This window comes from Lates calcarifer, linkage group LG4 (genome assembly GCF_001640805.2).
Source record: "Lates calcarifer isolate ASB-BC8 linkage group LG4, TLL_Latcal_v3, whole genome shotgun sequence".
NCBI lineage: Eukaryota > Metazoa > Chordata > Actinopteri > Centropomidae > Lates > Lates calcarifer.
This window is the reverse complement of record NC_066836.1, coordinates 16210670-16232903: the sequence shown is the minus strand read 5'-3', so window position 1 is coordinate 16232903 and position 22234 is coordinate 16210670. Positions and strand designations below refer to the sequence as shown.

Below are 22234 nucleotides of genomic sequence, written 5' to 3'. Positions count from 1 at the left end.
CCTCTGGTCACAGATAGAGAGCGCCATCGTGACAGCACCCATGCTCTCTATAGCTTTTATCTACCTCTGCTTTTTATAGTCAGAGGCCCTTCATGTGACTCTTCCTGGTAAGCTTGGAGCATGTGAAAGGCAAAGAGGCTGTCTCTGAGGAAATAGGCAACTTCACAACAAATAGCACCTCGGGGACCAGAGGAAAAGCCTGAGTATGCAAAGTCAGTCGGAGTCAGAGTAAGGGAGGTGAGCTGGAGGGCCGAGCCAGGCGACGGCTTAATGTTTATACACTGGAGGAACTTAGAGAGGAAGTAATTATGGAGCACAATTTGAAGTTGATGAACAATATGCCCCGTGAGATTGGGAGTGGAGGAAGGGGGGCAGAGGATTGGAAAGAGGGAGAGAGAGGCAGAAGGAGGCGATCTGTCATGTTTCTCCTCCCTGTAAATCAGACGTCCATATTTAGTTGGAGAGAGGGAAGGCCTAGCAGTAATGTAAACAAAGCCTGGGAGAGGGAGGGAGGAAGGGAGAGTATATCAACACTAATGTTTGAATCTATTGCCCAGCACGACAGTCAGCATGAGGAGACAAGAAAAGGGTTGGTTAGATTTCAAATAAAGATAAAAAATCTGATAGAGAGGTCATTTTGTTGACGTTTTGGAGAGGTTTTCTTTTTCTTTGTGGATTTTTAAAGCAGCATCCTTGAGAGTATTAACAAGAGAGTTTTGGAGCGGACATGAGCAGGTCCAGGTTTTGTTCAAATGTGAGGAAGTGAGGACTGGACCAGAGGCACTAGCTTCACCTGGATTTGGAAAATCAAGACGGATCACTGCAATATGTAATGTTGCAAAAACGTCACGTAAAGTTTATTTGAGAAACCACAGAGAAACAGTTCAGAGACAGTTCCTTGGAGTAAAATTACCAAAGACAGAGCAAGCAAAGGAACTAACCACCTGACCACTCCTGATCATCCTCTATTCTACCATGAGTGATCTGTGCTCTGAGAGCTCTGACGAAGAGCAGTCTGAGGTTGAGGGGAGACCACAGGAACAAATGTTGACCAGGCTGCCAGTCATTCAGCTCATGCCCAGGTCCAAAACAGGCTCCCCGGGAGGATCCCCAAAGAGCTCGCCCAAGGATTCCCCTCGCGGGTCTCCTCGAAACTCCCCTCTGCTTTTCAGAAAGCTGCTGATGAACCGCAGCATCAACCTCCAGAGGCGCCGCTTCACTCTCGCCCACACGCCCAGGTAGAGTCTATAACGCTGAGGCCATGATGGCAAAGATGACACTGCTGTTGTAGTGAATAAACCACGAGTAGCTCTACACAAATTTGACAATACAGTCACTTTCAATAGCTTTGTCTCAGCATTGGACTGCTCAGGTGAATATTTTGGTTGCAGCTGACAGTGATAGTGGATGGGCCAGCAAATCACCCCAGTATACTAAGTGAAATTCATATACCAATACTTGAAATGCAGGTATATTTGTTACTGTGCCCCCATTTAAGATTTGTGAGGAACGCTCATGTATTTTGTTAGAACTTATAAATAGGAGTAACATTGGAGCTCATAATGTTCAAAACTCACTGGAATTTTTGTGCTAACAGTATGTGAAACTATTTGAGTATGAGCAGAAGGTTTGACAGACAGACTTGCATTTTGACCTGAAGTGTCTTTAGCATCTAAAGTAATTACTTATAACTGACAATAGTTTTTATTTCTGCAGTTTCTGCAGTCTTACACTCTTTGTCTATGCATTTCAAAATTCTGGTTAATGTTTCAATGGATCTGTTTGTGTTGTTGGAGCTAATGATGGTTCTTGTCTTGTCTCAATAGTCACAGCTGCAGATGTCAAATGTATTTTTGGTTTATTTTTGTGCAGAAGTGGTTACCCTTAAGCTTATGTTACGAAATTGATCCTGACCACAAGATGCTCATGTACTGTTACATTTCAGTTAAACACACTGTTTACCAGAATAAAATCAGCTGTTGTTTCAGGGAAATTCTGTGAAACTAAAATCTTTTAAATGTGAGGATTTTATAGCTGCCATTTTATCCTCTATAAACATAACAGATTATATTTATGCAGAATGGGACTCTGTTGGTATTCTGCTTGATTTCGTCAGTTAGAACTTTTATAATTTATATGGAAAAAAAATAAATCCGTAGCAGATTTTACTGAAAAGTAGAAGTCTTTTATTTCAAAACGTGCTGACAGTTTTAGTGCCTCATTTCCTACAGGTGCATGTGTTTTTCCTAAGCTTTTGTCCACCTTTTTGTTTTCCAACTGAGCAGTGTCATCTCAGCAAACACACACACACACACACACCTCAACGACATTGCTGTTGCTGGATCAGCAGTTTGTTGTTCCACTTATTTGTCAAGCAGGTACTTTAATCTGTCAGCAACAAAAATAACCTTTTTTTAATAGGTGCACAACAATGACACACACCCCCAACGTGTAACTGGATGTTAACTTAAAATATTTGTCATTTATTCTTAATGTTGTAATCCGTTGCAGTGCCCTTAACTCTTGTTTGTAAAGAGAGCAGCTGTCTTCCTGTCAGCTAGCTCCATTCTGGCAGCTGTTGATAGCTTTAGTTTTATGAGCCCCTTATTGTATCAGGCTTGGTCCACAATCTCAATGCAAATTAAACATTTACATGAGTAACAATGTCAAGGCAAGAGTCGTATGATTAATTAAACCATATTTGACCTTAACTTCTAAAGAGGAAGAATAAATAGGACTTTCACATATGTGTGGATGGATATGCATGTCTTTTCTGCCTTAAGCACACAGTGTCTTTTCTCAATGGTGTGCCTGTAGGTTTCTTCAAAAGAAGTGCTTGTTGTGGAAAATCGTAAACCAATTTTTACGCACATGCCTCATGTCTCTCTGTCAATGTTTACGCTTCACTCTTCAACATGTACACAGTCAGATGGAGGTACCAAGCAACTCTGGGCTGCCACAAGGTGTTTTACTGTGTTAGATCATATCCACCTCTGTGAAATAAAATTAAAAGCCTCTGAGAAACTCTAGCCCGTGCTGTAAAACCCTGCTTTACTTTTATTGGCAAGACAGGGGTATTAAACATTCCTAAAGAAGCCAGTGCCTACTAGAAAACTCAAAAAAGTGTTTACAAGTTCATTCACCTTTTATAAACATATGGTAGGGGGGATCATTTCCCTCCAGGCGTTTAATGGTCTTGGATTTGAGATTGTTAGACACATTTCTTTTCCAGGGTTTACTGTAACTCTCTTGCCAAACGGTTTCATTAATTTCAGTGTGTCTGTTGAAAATCTAAATATTAGAGGGCGAGAGTCCAGTCAGGGGGATTTCAAGGCTCAATCAGGAAAGTCAGATGCTTTGCAGGATAACAGAGATATTCAACATGTCAGAGCTTTTATATTACACAGCTCTGAGGTCAGGCCACTGGAAGTGTCCCTCTGCAGGGCATGTACAGTGTCCCATAATGTCAGAGCTGGAATAAATGGACGGGGATGAGTTACTGCAGGATGGCTGGCAAGGAGGAGGAATTAAACAAACTGGGGGTCCAGCGGAAAATAAATGTCGCAGGCAGCTCAAATATAGAACATAGCCACAGTTATTTTCACTTAGTGTCTAAGTTGATTAAACCTCTTTTTCCACTCGAGAGACACCGTGTCAAATGGATTTTTTTAGGTGAAAAACGTTTTGTGAAAATTGTTTTTGCGGCTTGCAAATCGTCATTGATAAATTTAGGACATTTTCTGGGCAGACACAACATAAACAAACACAATTATTATCACTTTTGGTTTATGTGCATCCTTACCTGTTTGGCTCTTAGGGTTAGGGTTAGGGTTAGGTGAATACAACATATACAACACTGGCATACCACAAAAGCATATACTGCACGTACAACTAAATATTATACATGCCAAAGTAAGTGTTATCTTACAATCGTAAAATATTTTGCATCACTTATCATCATGTGCGGGAGTGTGACTGTGTTGCAACATGCTACAGAATAGTAATACAAGACTAAAATAGTTCAGAAACATTGATTTATTTAATGTAATCTAAAATCATTTGCATATCAGAAAAAGATTTGAGAAAAATTTGCATTTAAAGTTACATTTTTGCAACAAACGATGTGTTTAGTAAATGATATTATTCAAGTAAAATATAATCTATAGAAAATCATGTGGTGCCCAGGTATAATTTAATGACATCTCTTCAACTGTCTTTTGAAGGTTAAATGTGATAATTTTAATTCACACTATACTATAGTTTTATTCCTTTCAGTCAGTCATTTTAGAGTGTTATAGTGTTTTAAAAAGTGTCATGATGAGGATGAAGAAATAAGACCAGCCCTCCCAGTCTGACTATGGTACAAGGCAAGTTGTGTTCAGGGTGCTCACGCGTTCTCCGGATGAAACACAAACATCGCATTTCCTGTTTCTTTCCACTAGAGGCTGCTGTGTTGTGAAATGTGGGCAAAGAGCCTGACAGGAAGACGTGTTTCAGTTTGTGTGATGGGTCACAGTAGAAGGAAAGAGACATTGTCTTATAGCTGGAGTTTGACTGTGGGGGTTCAAATATTTTAGGAAGATGAAAAATGGTTTTGAGGGTGATGGTGTGGTGCTGTTGAAAACTATTCTTAGTATCTATCTTAGTTTTTCTTTTCTCTGAAATGTTATGAGTTGAACTGAACTTGTTTTTTTTTTAAGTTAAACTATTCAGAATTATTTTAAAAACTTCTAATCTTGTTGAAGGGCCTGCAAAATTTTCAACCTAATTTGTTTTCTTTTAATCTAAAATTGTCAAAGATGTGTTTAATAGTGGAGCAAATGTTTCCTTCACAAATCACCTCTTCCCTGCAGTGTTTTCACAGTCACGCATTTTGGTGACTCCAAATATTTGTCTAACACTGCAGAAGATATTGTTGTGAATCAAATAGACTATATTGTGGCATGAGAAGAGGACTCAATATTAAAAAGGAAAATTGAATCGCCTTTTTTTTTTTTTTAAAAAAAAAAAGCACATGCATGCAGTATTGAAGTATTGATTGACCAGTATGTTAGTGCTGCTGCTGGCATGGAGGCAGGCTGGATACATGGAAACAGAAACTGCACACACTCTCATGGCAGAAAAACTGACTTGTCCCTGTAGAGACTTTGTCCTTGTAATACTCTAATATAGCACAATGTAACAAGCTTTTTCTTCTCTCACCTCATCTCTACTTGTCTCTCTCTAACCCCATCTCTCTTCACACCGGTCTACTTTCTCATGCAACGACTGTCATTCTCTGTATTCCCTCTCTTCATGCAATTTGCTCTCTCTCTCTCTCTCTCTCTCTGAACCACCCAGCACCCCACCCCTTCTCTCTCCCTCAACAATCTCTCTCTCTCTCTCACTCTCTCTCAGGGGAGATAGTGTTGTTGTTTGTTGTTTTAAGCCTGAGTTTGGTCCCACCACTCTCAGGAGAGAAGAGAGGAGAGCAGAAGGTCTGTTATGACCCGCTGACAGGGACTACATGGGACGGCCCACTCCAGGGAGCATCTGATGGGATTATAACACTCTTTGTAGCTCACTTTTTTTCCCCCCACTAAGAATAACACAGTGTGTCGGCAGTGTAGCATCACAGAGGCAACCTTTGTGTTCAGATAGACAGCTCCGTGTCAAGGTTGTTGGACCTGATTTTTAAAGACAGATAATATCTGGGGCCCATTGTTGAGGAATTCAATTTTGTCAGCTCAGCTTTTTTGCAGTTCACTTGGAAGAATTCAAGGTTGCAGTTTCCTATTTAGGAGTACGAGGAGAGGAAGAAAGAAAGAAAAAAAAAACAAACACGAGAGCCATTTATCTTGGCACGTCTGTGGTGATGAGCTGAAAGGAGAACAAGTGAGGAAATAGTCCCAGATGAGCAATGACAGCTGACACCATCCTCAATTTCACTTGATTTGATTCGGCCCCATACTTCCACTGTCAGTGAGATGATATGCTAACTCACTCTGTGATAGGTCTCTAACAGCCAAGACTCTTTGCCTTTTTAGGCTGTTCACACATACACACACACACACACACACAACACACACACACACACACTCACTCACACACACACACTCTCTGAGCTCTGAACCTTTTTGATTTTTCCTTTTCCACAAAAACAAATGGACATATCCTTATCACCGGGACCAAAAGCTGAACTGCAAATTCAATTTCCAGTTTGATGTGCTTTGACTCCCCACAGAGCCGGACGTTAAACACCTATAGCTAGTAGGTTTTGTCTAATAAACACAGAAGGGGACCCAGCAGGCCTGACCTACAGGCTCACTTTCATTCTTGCTCCCACCAGGTGCAGCTGGTGAGACTCTTGTTTTGCTGTTTTGCATCTTGACGTTGCTTTGCATCTGTCGTTCTTGGACCTGTTTTTCCTGCACCGTCCTCTCAAAGGGACCTTTCTCCCGGTGCCATCAACTTGTGACCACAGATAACGTAAAAGGAATTCAGACAGCTTTTTTCTCTGATTCATGACAGCATGGGGGTTTTGGTTGCGCCACAGAAGTTCACTTTGTTTATCCCTCGCCTTCCAGAGCTGCTATTTTGATGCTTCTCTGAACTCAGTTCGACTCTTTTTTGACCTGCCGGTAACATGATGAACAAAGACTCTCGCTTTTCAAGGAAGATGCACGGCAACTTCTCTACCCGCAGGCACTCGTGCATTGGGTACGTATCCGGGTTGTGTGAATTACAGTCATTGATGTGCAGTGATGGCAGCATAATACATGTGTTTGCAGATGTTCAGGGAGTATTGGGAAGCTGATGTTGGTATGTGGCAAGTACTGTCTGTTTTTGTCTTTTACAGTGCAGGGAATATAATCAGCTGATGGGGACAATGCTGCTCTGTTGCTGTTTCTAAAGTAGTATTGTGTTGTGTTGGTGTCTGGTGGTTTTATGTGGTTTGTACCAATTCTGTATTTGTAAATTAACATCTTTGCAGATCTCTTCAGTTTGTTTTGATGATAGAAAATACAGTATCTAGTGGTGAGACTGCACCTGTATGCCGTTTACAACTCTAACTTTAACTTTAACCACTGCCAAAAACAAATATCTGTGAAATGATTTGATAGGCCCTGTGGTGAGGCCAGTGAGTGTTGTGCTGTTGGCGTGCTGTGGTTGGCACTGGCAGGCCTCGGGAGGGGTGGGGTGTGGGGGGTGGGCATGGCAGATCGATGGCTCTGTCCACTGTTGTCACTCCTTGCGGCCTGTGGACCCGAGCCAAGCCGAGGCGTCCGTGTTAGGCACGGTATGACCGTCATGTGGTCCAGGACCTGTGGGTTTCATAAGCAAACTGAAGAAATACTGGTGCACTGTGGAAAATTATCCATGAGAACGGCAGATGGAGCAGATTTCACCTCTGTTTTCTATCTCGTCCTCTAGGAAACAAAACAGAGGGAAATAAAATAATGTGTCAAACGAGCTCACGTCCAAGAGGTAAATCATGCTAACAGGCTCCCTTGTCGACACACTGATGTGACTGATTGACTTAATTGTAGTGGAAACTTGATACAACAGTGTAATCAGCAGGCCGGATTCAGGAAAAAACATAAAATCTACTACAGCTGTCATGAGATCCCTGCAGGACACGTTGTTATGTAAGTTTACAAAGACTAAAAACAGAGACTCAATACACGAAACAATACACACATAGGAAAACACAGCATATAAATACGTGCACACATACATAAATCTGGAGGCCAAAATAAGATGCATCATTAAAATAAGCTCCAAAAGCTCTTCTTCCTAGCACTGAAAGATAAAAAAAAACAAAAAAAAAAAACATTTGAGATATCTGTGTATAATGTGCTGTGTGGCAAACTTTTCTGAACTCTGGGCATAAGGCATGTGCCTCGCGAGTGTCATCCGAACTCCTCCAGCCGTGAGCCTGTTTGGATCATATGAGGAGATCAAAGCATGAGATTTTAGACCACAGCCAGAAATACTGAAGTGCAGCAGGGAACAGAACAAGCCTCTATTCTCTTATTACCTGATTTGTGCATCGAGCTTCCTGGCTGATGAAAAAAAAAAACAACAACAAAAAAAAAAAAAAAAACAGAACTGAAGTGGAGTCACTGTTTGGAGCTTTAGCTCAAAGCAAAGTTCAGATCTTGTTTTTCATATTCAGCACCAACAAAGACAAAGATTTATTTATTGTGTGACGATGGAGAGCATACCATTGGTGCTGGTGAGTTACAGCAGTAGTAACACTTACATTAGTAATGGGAGTTAAATTCTTTTCTAAATGAATAATTTTCTCTGTCCTCACCCAGCGTGCGCACACACGCACACACACACACACACACACACACACACTGAGACAAAGCTGCCTCTTGTAATCCAAATGTGTCCATCACAATAGAGACAGCTCTCATCCTCACTTGTACTGACAGTGCCAGGGCACTATTCATCCACACACATACACTCACACACTCCTGGTAACCTCCTCAACAAAGCTTTTTATGGCTTCTCTGGCAGTATGGTACATTTAAACAACACTGTGTCACTGCGTTAGGCCCAACAAGGCCGGAGATGAGAGCTCTCAGTCTGCATCATGAGAAGATAGCTGATGCTGCAGTGACAGTTTGAGAAGATGCCTTTTATCTGAAGTAGAGTAACGATGGGAAGAGACAGACGCAACAGCTGAGTGACTGGGAAAAAGAGATAATTTAGACAAAGAGGGTAAAGGCACAGACGAGAGGGCGGTGAAGAAGTGATAGAGCGGACGTGGGTGGAGATAGTGCTGCTTTTAGCGCAGAGATAATGACTGGAAGGAGAGGGTTAGGCTGAGAGACCCGGGGTGTTACAGGAGGGGATAAAAAATTATTTCTGAAGTAGACTTAAAAAAAAGAAAGAGAAGAATAGAGGCAGAAAGTGATTGTGACTGAAAGAATAATGAGGAAAACAAACCAAAAAAAAGTGTCAAGTGAGGCCACCCCACCAAAGGGCAACAGTGTCAATGTCAGAGGTCCCAATATAGCCGCCAGCCCCAACCCACCCCCTCCCCCCTCAAACACACACCCAGATTAGTCAATAGGGCCTGTGTGGCTGTGGCGGGCTGGCTGCTGTGTGCGTCACTGCTGTACTCCATATTTTCAGCATGACTGATTTCCCCAATCGCCTCCAGAGCCTCATCGATTCCTGAGGCCGGCAGCAGCAGCAGCAGCAGCAGCAGCAGTAGCAACAGCACGGGACAGCACTAACACTGCTAAATTTCAAAACGAGCAGCTCCACTGTATTTCCTACTCACACTGTGAGAGGACACAAAAAGCATTTTTCCTTTATCCAAAGTTCACACAGACTGGACAGACTGGCAACAATTAAAAGATGAGAACAGATTCTAACTGTGAAGGAAATGAAAGTTTTAAGTGTTTTTTTCTGACAGTTGTGTAGTGCTATACAGTGAATTACTGATGCATATATGGATTGAGAATGGAGAAAAAAAATCTCTTGTTTCAGACATCAGCGCTGGGCGTTCGCTTTGTAACAGCGCCATACTAGAATGACTGTTCATTGTAACCACTAGAGGGGGAGACTGACTAAGTTATGCACAGAGACTATTAGAGAGATGACCTCCTGTAGACCAAGCAGTAGTTGAATATGGAAAAAAGCATTGGTTTGGTAGATAATAGGTAGATAATCATTTTAATCATTTTTAAACTGCCAGAAACTGTCTATGTTTCACTAATTAGATTTTCACAGTGCTGTGGAGTTTATTTTTCTCTGTGTGTTTTTATTGATCATGAGGCAGAGGGAGGTATCTTTGCTTTTTTAGGTACAGCAGCTTTACACTTTTATAGTCGAAACTCTGACTTAATGCACTTAACATTTACTTAATATTGCATGCATCTATTGGTGTCCAGCCATTCCTAAGATTTTGTTTTTAAATTGTCTGTGAGGTTTTTTCTAAGTCACAGGTCCAAGGATAGGCTTGTTGTTTGTTGTTCATATTCATATTAACCTGAGTAGTCTGTATATCGGCCACTTGAGGCAACTTTATACCGCAGAACATTTTTACCTGTGTATCAGAAATATGCACATGAAATACCATTACAACACACCTACTGATACCTTTCAAATTATTCTTAATTACAGACCTGGCACATTGATTTTATGCAAAGAAAATAATCTCTTTAAATCAATATTAATGTTAAGTTTACTAACAATATTTTAAATTAAATTTTAACTGTCTCATAAAATTAACTTCTAGTTTGTTGCTTCATAAATGTATCACAACAGCTGATGTTTTCCTCTCACATACATTTATTGTCACCTGATGCTAAAATGGAGAGATTCAGTGTTTTTACTTTGTCAGTTCTGGAAAATATTAGTTTAACACACACTTGCAGTGGGTTACACACTGGCCTAGAGTGAGTAGTCCCCTGCATTTTTTCAGTTATGAAATTGAGATGTGGCCGCTGTGACTGAGCATTTCATGGCTCTTGTGTTTCCTACAAACCTGCCACCTGCCACTGAGGTGTGTGCACAGACATGTGTGCATCTTAATGTGTGTCCATGTCCCTGTACATGCATTAGTGAGCTCCCTTGTGCGTATGTCCTACCCTTTTTAGACACTGTGTGTGTGTGTGTGTGTGTGTGTGTATGTGTGTGTCTGTGTACGTGTATACAACAGTGTGGCTGCGCTTGCATGTGTGCACACAAGTCTGTCATCTACCCAATCCCCAAATCAGCCGAGCCCCAAACACCGCCGTCATGCTAGCAGATGGTAGCCTAATGAATCATGAGGCGACACACTGATAGCCTTTACTACAGTACACGCTGTAACATGACGTTTGACATCACCAAGACTCAGTTAAATATAGGCCGTTAGCAACAGCCACATGCTGACACCTGGTGCTGCTGCTTTGTTACATACACAGTATTTTAGACGGCATTTGTACCATGAAGAAATTTGTTTTAGTTAGTTAGTTTTTTTTTTTTCATAAACTCATAAACTGATTTCATTTGAAAATAACTGTTAAGTTGCTTTTTAAAGGTGTAACACTCTATAAGCTTTTTTTTTAAGGAGGAGGCCACATTTTTGGGAATAATTCCTCCTGGAGATCCTGTCACAGACATAGAAAACTATAGTAGAAACAAGCAGCCCTGCTCACGTGAATTTGCCTGTGTGCGTATCACAATATGTTTTTGCGACCTATTCTTCTGCAGCTGCTTATTCAACCTCTTGACCTCTGCTCTACCCAACACTGCGTCCCTTTATATAAACTCACGTTGAAAGCTGAGCATGGTTAAAACAGAAAGTTCTAGGGGAGATCCCAGAGTTTCTGAAGACAGAAAACGTGCAATACTTCTTACTCTAATTTTTTTTTTTTTTTTACATAATAATATCATTTGGGAGTTTTAATATATTATTCAGCAGCTAGGTTTTTCAGTGCCGTTTTAGACATGAGAGAGCCAAATTGTATTAGTTCATATATATAAATATATATATATATATATAATGTGACCACAGAGAAATTCTGCGGTGGCATAATAAGAGGAAAGCAGCACACTACAGTAATGCAACATATGTTTTATATGTTTTATGGCATTTTTATGTAGGACCGCTGTTTCTATAACAATTATGTAATTACCCGGGAGGAGCAGGCGTAAAATTACAAAGACTCTTTTTAGCTTGGCAGCTGTTTTTCATTTGCTGTGATGACAAATGACAAATCATTGTTGTTAATAAATGAGAGGCTGTTTCTAAATTTGCTTATCACTTTTTGGTGCATTAAAGAAACTGATACCGTACTCCAGATATTCAAAATGTTTATCCACAACTTTTTTTTTTGACAGAACTGCATTATACAGCCTCTCTAAACAGCACCTAATTGTATTTACTAAAATAATGTATGACAGTGGTCTCGTTGATATTTCAATATCGGTGGCAGAGAACACTTTCCTCTGCAATCTGTTGATTTTCAGATGCACTCACTCTATCGCTCAAGTTTTACTTTGTGGCTCACATCGCAGTTGTGACTGACTGAAATGTTTAAAACCTTAGCCTCACTGTAAGTCCTCTTCAATGTGGATGTGGCCTAATCGCAGCCCAGATTTCCTGCAAGATTGTCTTTTTCCACCACATTCAACTCAACAGAAGTTTAACGTCCACATTTTAAATCCTTAAATTTATCAGTTACTTTAAACATGCAAAAAAAAAAACATAACACTGTTGACTTGCATGAATTTCAGACAAAGGAGCAACACAAAGTGACTGACATGGCTGAATCACAAAAGCAGAAAGGGTTGGTGAATTTTCAGTATTCATCGGCCCACATGAGCACAGTAAATACTGTCCTTTCCCAGTAAATGTCAAAAACGTAAAAGTTTTAATATAAAATAAAACACAAACCAGCCAGTTTTCTGTACTTGAGAATGTCATTCCCTCCTGATTATGCTATTATGGGGTGTTTTATTTCATTGTAGATTTTCTGCTATTTTCATTCTAACATAGTTGGTTGGCAGTGGACAGTATGATGGTGGAAATTAATCAGTGTCAGCTAGCTTTACAAACAAACCACAAACAGACAGTGTGTCCGCTGACAGGCAACAACTCTGACACACAGCGCTGCTCGCTGACTTCAAAACAGCTCGTTATCCAGGAATGCTCACCATGTCTCCATGAAGCCAACACATGATGTCATGAGGCCCCTTTGCAAATAATGGAATATTAAACCCACAACAGTGGGGTCAGCCAGAATTTATGATGCCTCGCTATTTTATGAGTTTTAAGAGATTACCTCGCCACATTGTCTAAGCCTCGGCGTCCAGCGCTTCAGAGCACGGCTGTCTTAAGATGAGATGTAGAGATACTGTGCAGAGGCAAACATTTAATGTCTGTCTTTCTTCAAACATCCACTCTCTTCCACCACGGTGACGCAGATACATGGAACACTGTGAAATCCTCTGGTATACTGCCAGTCAGTGTGTGTGTGTGTGTGTGTGTGTGTGTATGCATGTCCAATCTAGATAACAAAGGATACTGCTCTTGAAACATGTTGTTTAAGCACTTTATTCATCTAACTGCACATGAAAACAATTTTCCTGTCATGAAAACATGTCAAAAGTGCAGGCCGCTGTAAAGTTTTAATTCATAACATCCCCTCATCCAGTTTGCATCAGGACACTGTTCATCCCAGTAGAGATAAATTCTTCAGTTTTACAAGTCCAAAGTCAGATCATATGTTAATATTTGTACAGTGTGTGTTCACAAAGGATAAGTGTGAATACATATCCAGGAAACTAAACAAACTGGCAGATGTGCTGAGAGAAGTATTCAGTAAAAAAGTTTTAACTCGTAGTGTTTCTTTATCAACCTGTGAGGGACCTGATCATGATTCTGACCCTGCACAGTCAATCCTGCTAAACCCAAATAGTCATCATTTAATTCACTGTAGTCGTGTGATTGGATTTATAAACTGTTGCTGTTGAATGTAGGCTCCAGAAAGCCATAATATACAGCAGTATTGAAGGCCTGTTCAGATTGTGGTTATGATTGGCCCTTTTGTGTGTGCACCTCTTCAGATTTCCTTAAATGGCAGTTTTTCTTGACTGCCACAGACACAGGACCCTTTGTATTATATCAAAGGATTATATTAAATACTTTTAGAGAGCAAACACCACAGTCATAAGCTGTCTGTGCTGTATGTCGCAAACCAATGTAAATATAAAACTGAATAATAAAACCAAGCCAACTTTTTCACATAAGCAGCAATAAGGCTTTCATATGTAGGTAATGGAGTAGTGGTTGTGCGATGCTTTTTAAACTCCCTGGCCTTTAGAAAGGGGCCTGGTTCATATTAAAGATACCTCTGCTATATTACCACTCATATTCTCTTACTTCTTCTTTTCCAGTCTTACCTATTGTTGTCTCTCTGCCTAACATTTGTGAATTCCATGGTGGTGAGGTGATGCCATTGATTGATTTGCCAATTTAATTGAACCATCTCATGCTGGAGAATGTAGCTTAAAGTATAAGTCCATTTATGGAGATGTTTTTTGTGTGTAAGAGCTAGCTGGATAGCAATTGATATTGATTGTTCGTCAAGCCCTGCTATGCCTGTCAATGTTTAAGTTCTTGTAAGGCACATACAGTCATGCAGTTTACAATGGTTGCAGATTTTGTGCCCAAATTTCTTAGTGAGCCAACAACTGTCTATCTTACTGGAATAACAAGTCATGAGCCAATTTAATCAGCTTTACCTAGCATGCTTTATCAAACTAACATTAGCTCCATGAGTTGAAAATGCAGTGTCGAGTTCCCTGCTGCTTCGTTTTAAAATGCCTGTCTTGTTAAAGTGATCTCAAACATGAACATGATGACTATGTCCAAGCTAAAAACACAAGACTGAGGCTGAAGCTACATGTCCCAGACAAAAATTTTACACCCTCATGGTTAGCCATGTGTAGGACATGAACAGTATTGTTCTTCAGTTGCAGTGTAGGATGAGCTAGTTAGCCCTAGTTTTGCAATATGGAAAGAAAAAAATCTGTTATTTAATTTTTACATAAACCTGTTTGACTGCTTAGCTAACATACAGGACAAGTTTGTATTTTTGACAGTTTCACTTGTGTGAACAAAGGATTTTGGGATGAGGACAAACTGATGTCTTTAGCAAACATATCATTATATTGTGTAACAATGGCTGGGGTTACTGAAGTGTAAAACTCCCCAAATACAGTAAGGAGCAGGACAGTGTTGCTAATAAAACACCATACAGTTTATATGCTGTAGTTGCAAATGGGTCTTTTTAATGTAACCTGTGACCCCATAAATTAATGTATGGCCTTAGAAGTACTGCTTGGTTATTACAGAGGTAGTAAGCACATTAGCTTGGCATGTGGTTGTAGCTTACATTATACTTTTTTTTCTTGTATTTTGGGGGTTTTGGAAAGACTGAAAAAAGACATCACCCTTTCAACTCCTTTAACATCAAGTATCAATTTTATTACAACCCCATGAGCATTGTTTCAACATTAGGAGAGAGACAGGCCTGCCTAGTTATGGTTATAAAGCTATGACTGGACAGTCACTGTTTGGGGGAGGGGTTTAGTGAACAGCCATTTGATCAAATTAGGTATATTAATACTTAGTCGTAAGCATATAATGCTCAGTACTTATTATATAAGACTCAGTTATATATCACTGAAATGAAGAAAGACTGGGAGACAGCAAAGCACCTGCTGTGTAGTCAGAAAACACTCTCGAGCTCATTTCTCATTCTGATGAAATCTCTCTTTGGTCTACAGATTCATAGAAAGACTTAATCTGTCTCTGGGAACACAGCCTGTAGATTCATGGCTCCTGACTCACTTTGCCGATCTCTTGTCAGATATTTCCTGTTTAAGTTCTCATATGAAGCATACAGAAGGTCGACCAGCTAAGGTTTCATGTTTACTTTTCACATTTCTGGTCTTCAAAAATACACTGCCCCCGGCCATGGGTGACCTTGCATGCTGGTGCCTAAGCCTGTGCGTGAGTGCATACTGTATACGAGTAAGTGTGTGCGCCTGTGTGTGTGTGTGTGTGTGTGTTTGTACATGTTCTTCGTTCTCAGCAAGCTGTGTCCCTAGAGCTACTTACTGTAATACCCTATCATACTCATCCAGTCATCAATCTCTTTACCTAGCACAGACAAGACATACCTGACACACACACATGAATACACACTCCATCTGGAAAGGATAATGGTACTGTGTCCAAAGAGAGGGTGCTGTCATATGATTGTATCAGGACTCAGTGTGTATGTGTGTGTGTGTGTGTGTGTGTGTGTGTGTGTGTGAGTGTGTGAGAGAGAGAGAGAGAGAGAGAGAGTAGGAAGGGGTTAAAATGGCTAAAACATTTGGAGAAGGCAGGACCCAAGCTGGCTCTGATCCCACCCCCTTTCTCAGCTCTGACCTCACTCTGAAACTTGTTCCCCCTTGTGCGTGATGCACACACACACACACACACACACACAGACACTTGCTCAGTCACATGCCTACATACACGCTCGCTCACTGACGTACACGCTCGGTTGCTCACTCACACACACACATCTCGCACAGATCTGTGCACATTCTGTGGGGAGCTCGGACAAAAAAAAAAAAAGAAAGAAAGACTACACACACACATACAGCGCTCAGGGCGACTGTGACAGACTGGAGCAGGAGAGCAAGTTTGCCCGGGGAAAGGAAAGGTCTCTGTTTGTTCTGTGATTAAAGGTGTAGCAGCCAGAGGGGAGAGGAGGAAGCAGAGAGAGAAAGAGAATAAGAAGAGCAAGAGAGAGAGAGAGCAGACAGATAGAAAACGAGAGGGGGAAGTGGGCAGCAGTGTTGCGCCACATTTAGACCCGAAGCAAAGACAAGACAAGATGTTCAAGGGGGACCGATTAATGGAGCTCTGCTGAGAGTGATGAAAAGCTTTTTTTACAGCCTGCAAGGCAGACAGACAAGCAGCAGAGAGTGTGCAGCTCTCACAACAGGAATCCAGGTGCTCGGGAAGGAATCCACTCCAAATTTCTACATATCTCCCAGGAGAAAACAGACTTTCGCCAGCATACAGTAGCATGTATTGATTCGCCCCCTTGGTCATCCTGGCTCTGCACTGGAGCCACTGGTCCTAGAGCTGGTGTCCACTCCTGCCAGAGGTAATGAGAACTCCTGGGAAGCCGTGGAGAGCCGGACAGCCCGACACAGCGAGACAGACGAGGAAACGGGCCGGGTTGTACAGGGATGAGAGGGGCCACAAGCTGAGGAGAACCAAGAGAGGGAGAACAGCGGAGCGGCCGAGAAGAGGAGGGTGAGGACGAGTTAAAGAGAGTAGGCTAAAGAATCATGAGTGTGCCGACGAACTGTGGGTTCTGTTACTCCGTGGAGCGGAGTATCACTGTGCGGAGTGGGAACATATGGGGATCGCCGTGCGCTGTCAACAGGCCTATTGACATCATACAGAAACGCAGGCGGTAATTAAGAGCTATCTCATTTACTCTCACTCAGTCCTTTTGTCTTTCTCCTTCTCAGTGTCTCCTTTCATCTCTTTCACTGACACACACACACATATATCCAGTGTGTGGCTCATATTGTAGACACAATTTCTCACTGACAACAACAAAATTAACAGCCTAGAGTGTGCTGCAGTATACATGACTTACAATAATGTTATCTTTTTAAGAATGAGACCATGTTTTCTTAACTATGAGTATCTGAAATCTGTAGACTGCATACAGTCTTTTATCAGCTGCAATATTTACAAAAACATTCTTTTGCCCTTATCAGTTGTTTTTGGTTCATATCTACATTTCCCTAAAAACTTTTTTTTATCATATTTCCTCTTCACCACTTATGTAGTCTCCTCTTTTGTTAGACATGGCACTGTTCCAGGGAGAGATTTTTTTGTCTTTATTCTACAAATGACACCAAATAGCTTTTCTTTTTGAAGACCTCTCGCAGCTGTTAGAGTCAACATGGACGATTGTGTGAAAATAATAACTTTTGTATTGCATCTGAGTAAAAAAAAACAAAAACAAAAAAACCTGCCTTTCATATATCTTTGAATTAGTACTGCAATAGTTATGCTATATTTTGCAGCTGAGCCAAGACTTGAAAATGAAGTGACAAGTTGTACAGAACTGTATTTGTAAATGTAATGTGTGTGGGAGACAGAAATGCAGCTGCAAAACTCTTTTAAAGACAGAAAAGTTTAGCAATCATCTTGTATAATTATAATACCAAATTGAAACAATGTCTAAAAAATGAAGTAAAATGTGTTAAATCTGTTAATTTTCATTTTCTCGAATGGAGCAACTTCATACTCAGGAAACACTTGAATTAAGAGACATAGATTTCACATGGTGGTTTAATTAATTTATTGATTTTTGCTGCAGCTGTAACCACCAGCCACTCTGTCACGTCTCCTAACAGTAACATGAGGGCGTCTCTCTGCGCTGTCACTTTGCGGTCAGTCACGACATGTAGAACAACCACAATCACACACACTTAAAACGCTTTATTTGTCTTGATTGTGCACACATCCCTGCACATCAGGACATGAGAAATCTAGTTTGTTCACTGTGTAATACACACATTATCTTACTGCTGTGTAGCTCTACAGAAATATTCTCACAGGAAAAGTCCACCATAAGTTTTGTAGCTTCACACATAATCCTCAGTGCCAGCGGGGAGGCTGTGAAGGAGGACTCAGAGATAAAGTTGTGTTTACATTACGGTCTTCTGTCCTCTTTCTCAGGCAGGATCTTTGTTTATCAGATGTAATGCAGAACATTTGTGAGCATGGAGGATTTTAAAGGGCAGTTGTCCTTTCCATTTAATTCCCCTCAAGACCCATGCCAAGAAATGAAATTGACCTCTGCTCTTAAACAAGCAAAAGTCTCCTCTGTAGCCAAAATTTGAGTATGGAAATGTTGGACAATTACTTATCACGCTGCTGCTTAGAGTACGTCCACCTGTGGATCTAAAGAGAAGTCCAGAAACTATCTGCCTGCTTGATCGCGTTTTTTTCAAAAAACTGTGACTTTATTTAAGATATTTAAGACAGATAGTTAATGTGCACCGGGTGGGGGGGCGTCGTCAAGCCACAGAATGGGAGGGAGGCAGGGAGCAGGGGAGCTATATTTGGGTCGAGGTATTGATCTCCTGGGGTACGCCAGTGGTGGTGATGAAAGAGCAGACTCAGCTGGAGCCAGAGTCACTACCACCATTTTATTTACAGGAGGAACAGCAGCAAGTCTTACAGGGAGTTAATGGCCTTAAATGTTTTTGCAAACATAAAATCAAGAGTAATGACTGATGACTACATGTAAATCATAAATCTCTAGGCTTCTTTCTCTACTTTCTTTCCTCTTTGTCAAGCCATCCACCTATCTTCATGTAGAGCATGGTGCTAGTAATGAAGTGACATCCAGAGAGCTGATGTAGGCATGCAGACACGTCACATAAAACTCCTTTTAGATATAACATACTGTATATTCTTGCATGAGTGCATCCTCACATAGGCATGAGAAAAGCTGACAGGATGAACCCTGCAGGGGGAGGAAGGATATAAATCTGCAGCTTTCAACATCAGACACCAAACCCAGAGTGTCTTGCATGCCTTTGCCTTCGTGATTTAAAGCACAATGATCTCTGTTAACCACCGAAGACAACAGCCAGATAACAGTAGCCCTTTCTCCTTAGATGGATATGTGGTAAGGATATGCATGCTTTAACATGTCTGTCAGCGCTACGGGTATAAATTGAAGTGTTGAGTACATCTGCTCTTGATGCATACCGTACTACTTCTTTGAAAATCTTTGGGTGAGTGGTGATAGTTTATTTTGCCCAGTGGCGGTTATTGGTCTCTCCTTTCATCTTTGGGCTGTAAAGGTAACACCTGCTTTTCCCTCAAAGAGGACAGGTAAGGGGATTCCCTTCAAATTCCTGGGACAGTAGCGGCTTATTGGCTTTCAAGCATTACACTGCATTGATTTATCCTTTGATTTCAATTTTATGAGCCTGAAATTGGTTTTAGGCTATAAAAGCAGTCAGTCAGCACATTTAATTTAACTGTATTTGCCAGCTCAGAACAACATGATACAACTTTGTCCAGGCACAAAATCTCAGCAACTATTTGAAGGATTCGCATGAAATGTTGTACCAACATTCATGGTCCCCAGAGGATGAATCTTAATGACTGAATGACTACATACCTGCAAAGTAAATCACATTCCCACCAGCCTAAGCTATATGCTCTGTTTACTGCTTATTAGTAAATGTTAACATGCTAACATGCCAAGCTAAATGGTAAAGATGATACCTGATAAACATCAGTTTATTAGCATCGTCATTGTACGCATATTAGTATGCTGATTTTACCACATTTTGGTATGTTATGTCTTGGCTAAAATTATAGTTAAATGCTTCACAACGGACCACAGGAGCTGTTTTCTGATGTCACAATGAAAATTGAATGCCGGTTAATTAGCTCCATTAGTTTGAGCCATGTTACCTCTCTCCTCTGCTCTCAACCATTTACAGTCTGCTTAGTGTCCACAGGCTATTGATCTAATTTTCCTCAACATTGTCTGCAGAGGGCCAAGCATAAAATGAAGTGGCAGTGACACAAAGCATTATGCAAGTTATGACAGCCAGGAAAGGGATGGAAAAATCCTAAACATTATTTCAAAATGAACCACTGACAGCAAATACAAGTGTGAGCTTTGTCGGGTGTTTGGAGGTGAGAGAGTGTGATTCATGCACAGAGTAATTTAATATGAATTAAGAGTCTTACAAAGACGACAGCTTTGGCAGGTTGATTGTGAGTGAGCTAACAGAGGTTCAGCTTTAGAAGTGGATTTCTTAGAAACCTAATACTCTCTCCTGTCAGCTCAATCCGTGAGGATAGAAGAGGGAAAGTGAAATCCTCATCTCCCTAATTTATCAAAATCTCCAAGTGTGAATGTTGGATACACTCTGATATTCTGGTTGCCAAATCCTGTCAGGCAGCTTTCTGCTTTTTTTTTCATGTTAGTGATAAGTTTGTGTGCTTAAACTCTTTGTCTTTGAGATAAAAACACACTGCTCGTGCCAGAGGTCAGTTGCTATCTAAATTTGCCAGGTCAATGTGGCCATGATAAATTAATCCGAGCTTTCAGTCACAGCACATGAATCTCCTAATTTGCAGAAATTATTAAGTCATCCCGTGCCCTCCACGGAGGGCCTGGCAAAGGGGAGGAGGCGCCATAGCCAAAAGGCATTTTGTTGTAATAAATGTGTCTGAAAGTGTTTCCAAAGCATTTCTTAAATCGTCAGCGACTTCTAATGGTGGTCTGGCCCATGGGGAGCTTCATGGGCCTTCATTTATCTGCCTCGCAGACAGGAGGAACAGGTCCACTGGTGTTGGGTTTCAGGCTTCACACACACACACACACACACACACACACACACACACACACACATTCTCACACACACAAACTGTACTCATGTGGGATGCAAAGTTGGGCTTCTAACTGTGTGTTCGTGCATGAACACTTGGAGCATACACACTAAAACACAGTCTTTGGTGCTGGGTCATTTGTAACCTTCACTCTCTCAGAGTTAAGTCATGGCTGAGCATTTGCAGTGTGACAGGCGTTACGGGCTCAATGCTCTCCTAAACCCCAAAACTTTACTGTCCACTGACGAGCTTTCCAGACACACAATATTTTTCGTAGAATGACAGAGTAATTGTGCAATTATGTGTATGTGTGTGTGTGTGTTTATGCGTCCATGTGTACTATGAAAAGTTATTGCGTCTAAGGAAAAGTTATGACTTTTTTCCTCAGAGGAATCTTTAGCATTGGGGTACTTTGACCCTTTACTGAAACACGAAGCAAGAGGCAAAGTTTTAAATTTGACATTGTTTTACTTGCATTCGAACACTTAATTTGGACCATGTGTGCACCTCACTTCCTTAAATTAAACATTCATTACAGACTGTGGCGCCCACATGTCATTTATATGCGGAATTCCTTAATACAGGCATGAAGATTTGACTGGCTTTATCTTAATGTGGCAGCTGCATTTCTAGTTCATTTTTAAAATCTCCTCCACCGTCCTCCACTGTCTGTGTGTATGTTTCCTTTGCTCCAGAGCTTATTGTTGCGTTACATCTTTTTTTTTTCTCACAGTTCTACAAATTGTGATATGTTTCACTTCAAATCCTCATTTAAAGTTTTAAAAAAAAGTTTTGTGTTATGTCCTTATGCCTTCTAGTTTTAAGAAAATTCTGTTTGTTTTTAATAACCTGATTTTTGTTGTCATACTTTTGACCAGTATTGTAACCCTAGAGGTTAGAATAACAATTTACAACTTGTTGATGGAAGAATATTTCTCAAATTCACAACCTAGTTATACACTAAAATAATTAGAATTAGAAATGAGGACCATAAATAATTGTGGTTAAACTTACTGGCCTTTTATTTCTGAGGAGATCAAAGCAGTATAGCTGAAGCTTTTGTAAGCCAACATCTTAAGGCAGTATTTCACAACAACATTCAGCTGTTCTCGTTGTTGACACGTCAACTGTGACCTTTTAACACACTCGCCAGTAACGGCTCTAATTTTGCTGACAGTTTTATGCTAATTTATCCTCAATAGCTTATAGAACAAAGAAACATCTCAACATTGTGTTAAATTAAAACTGTAACAAGTTCATTTATGCTGTCATGACATATCCACATGACGT

General features: G+C 40.7%; 1 protein-coding gene across 6 annotated transcripts in view; it reads left to right on the top strand.

The window, feature by feature from the left end:
- The window catches only part of pde4ca (phosphodiesterase 4C, cAMP-specific a), a 50672-nt gene that overhangs the window by 6566 nt on the left and 21872 nt on the right, over positions 1-22234 (top strand). For 2 of the 6 annotated variants that reach the window (XM_018677056.2, XM_018677055.2), the window contains exon 1: positions 16671-16976. The exons of 2 other annotated variants lie outside the window; for them this stretch is intronic. In XM_018677056.2, the coding sequence (XP_018532572.1) occupies positions 16849-16976 (128 nt within the window). In that variant the 5' untranslated portion in view covers positions 16671-16848. Of the gene's footprint in view, positions 1-5405; positions 6700-14961; positions 16977-22234 lie in introns of those variants that run through there. 2 more of the 6 variants (XM_018677057.2, XM_018677054.2) reach the window with 2 other exon arrangements.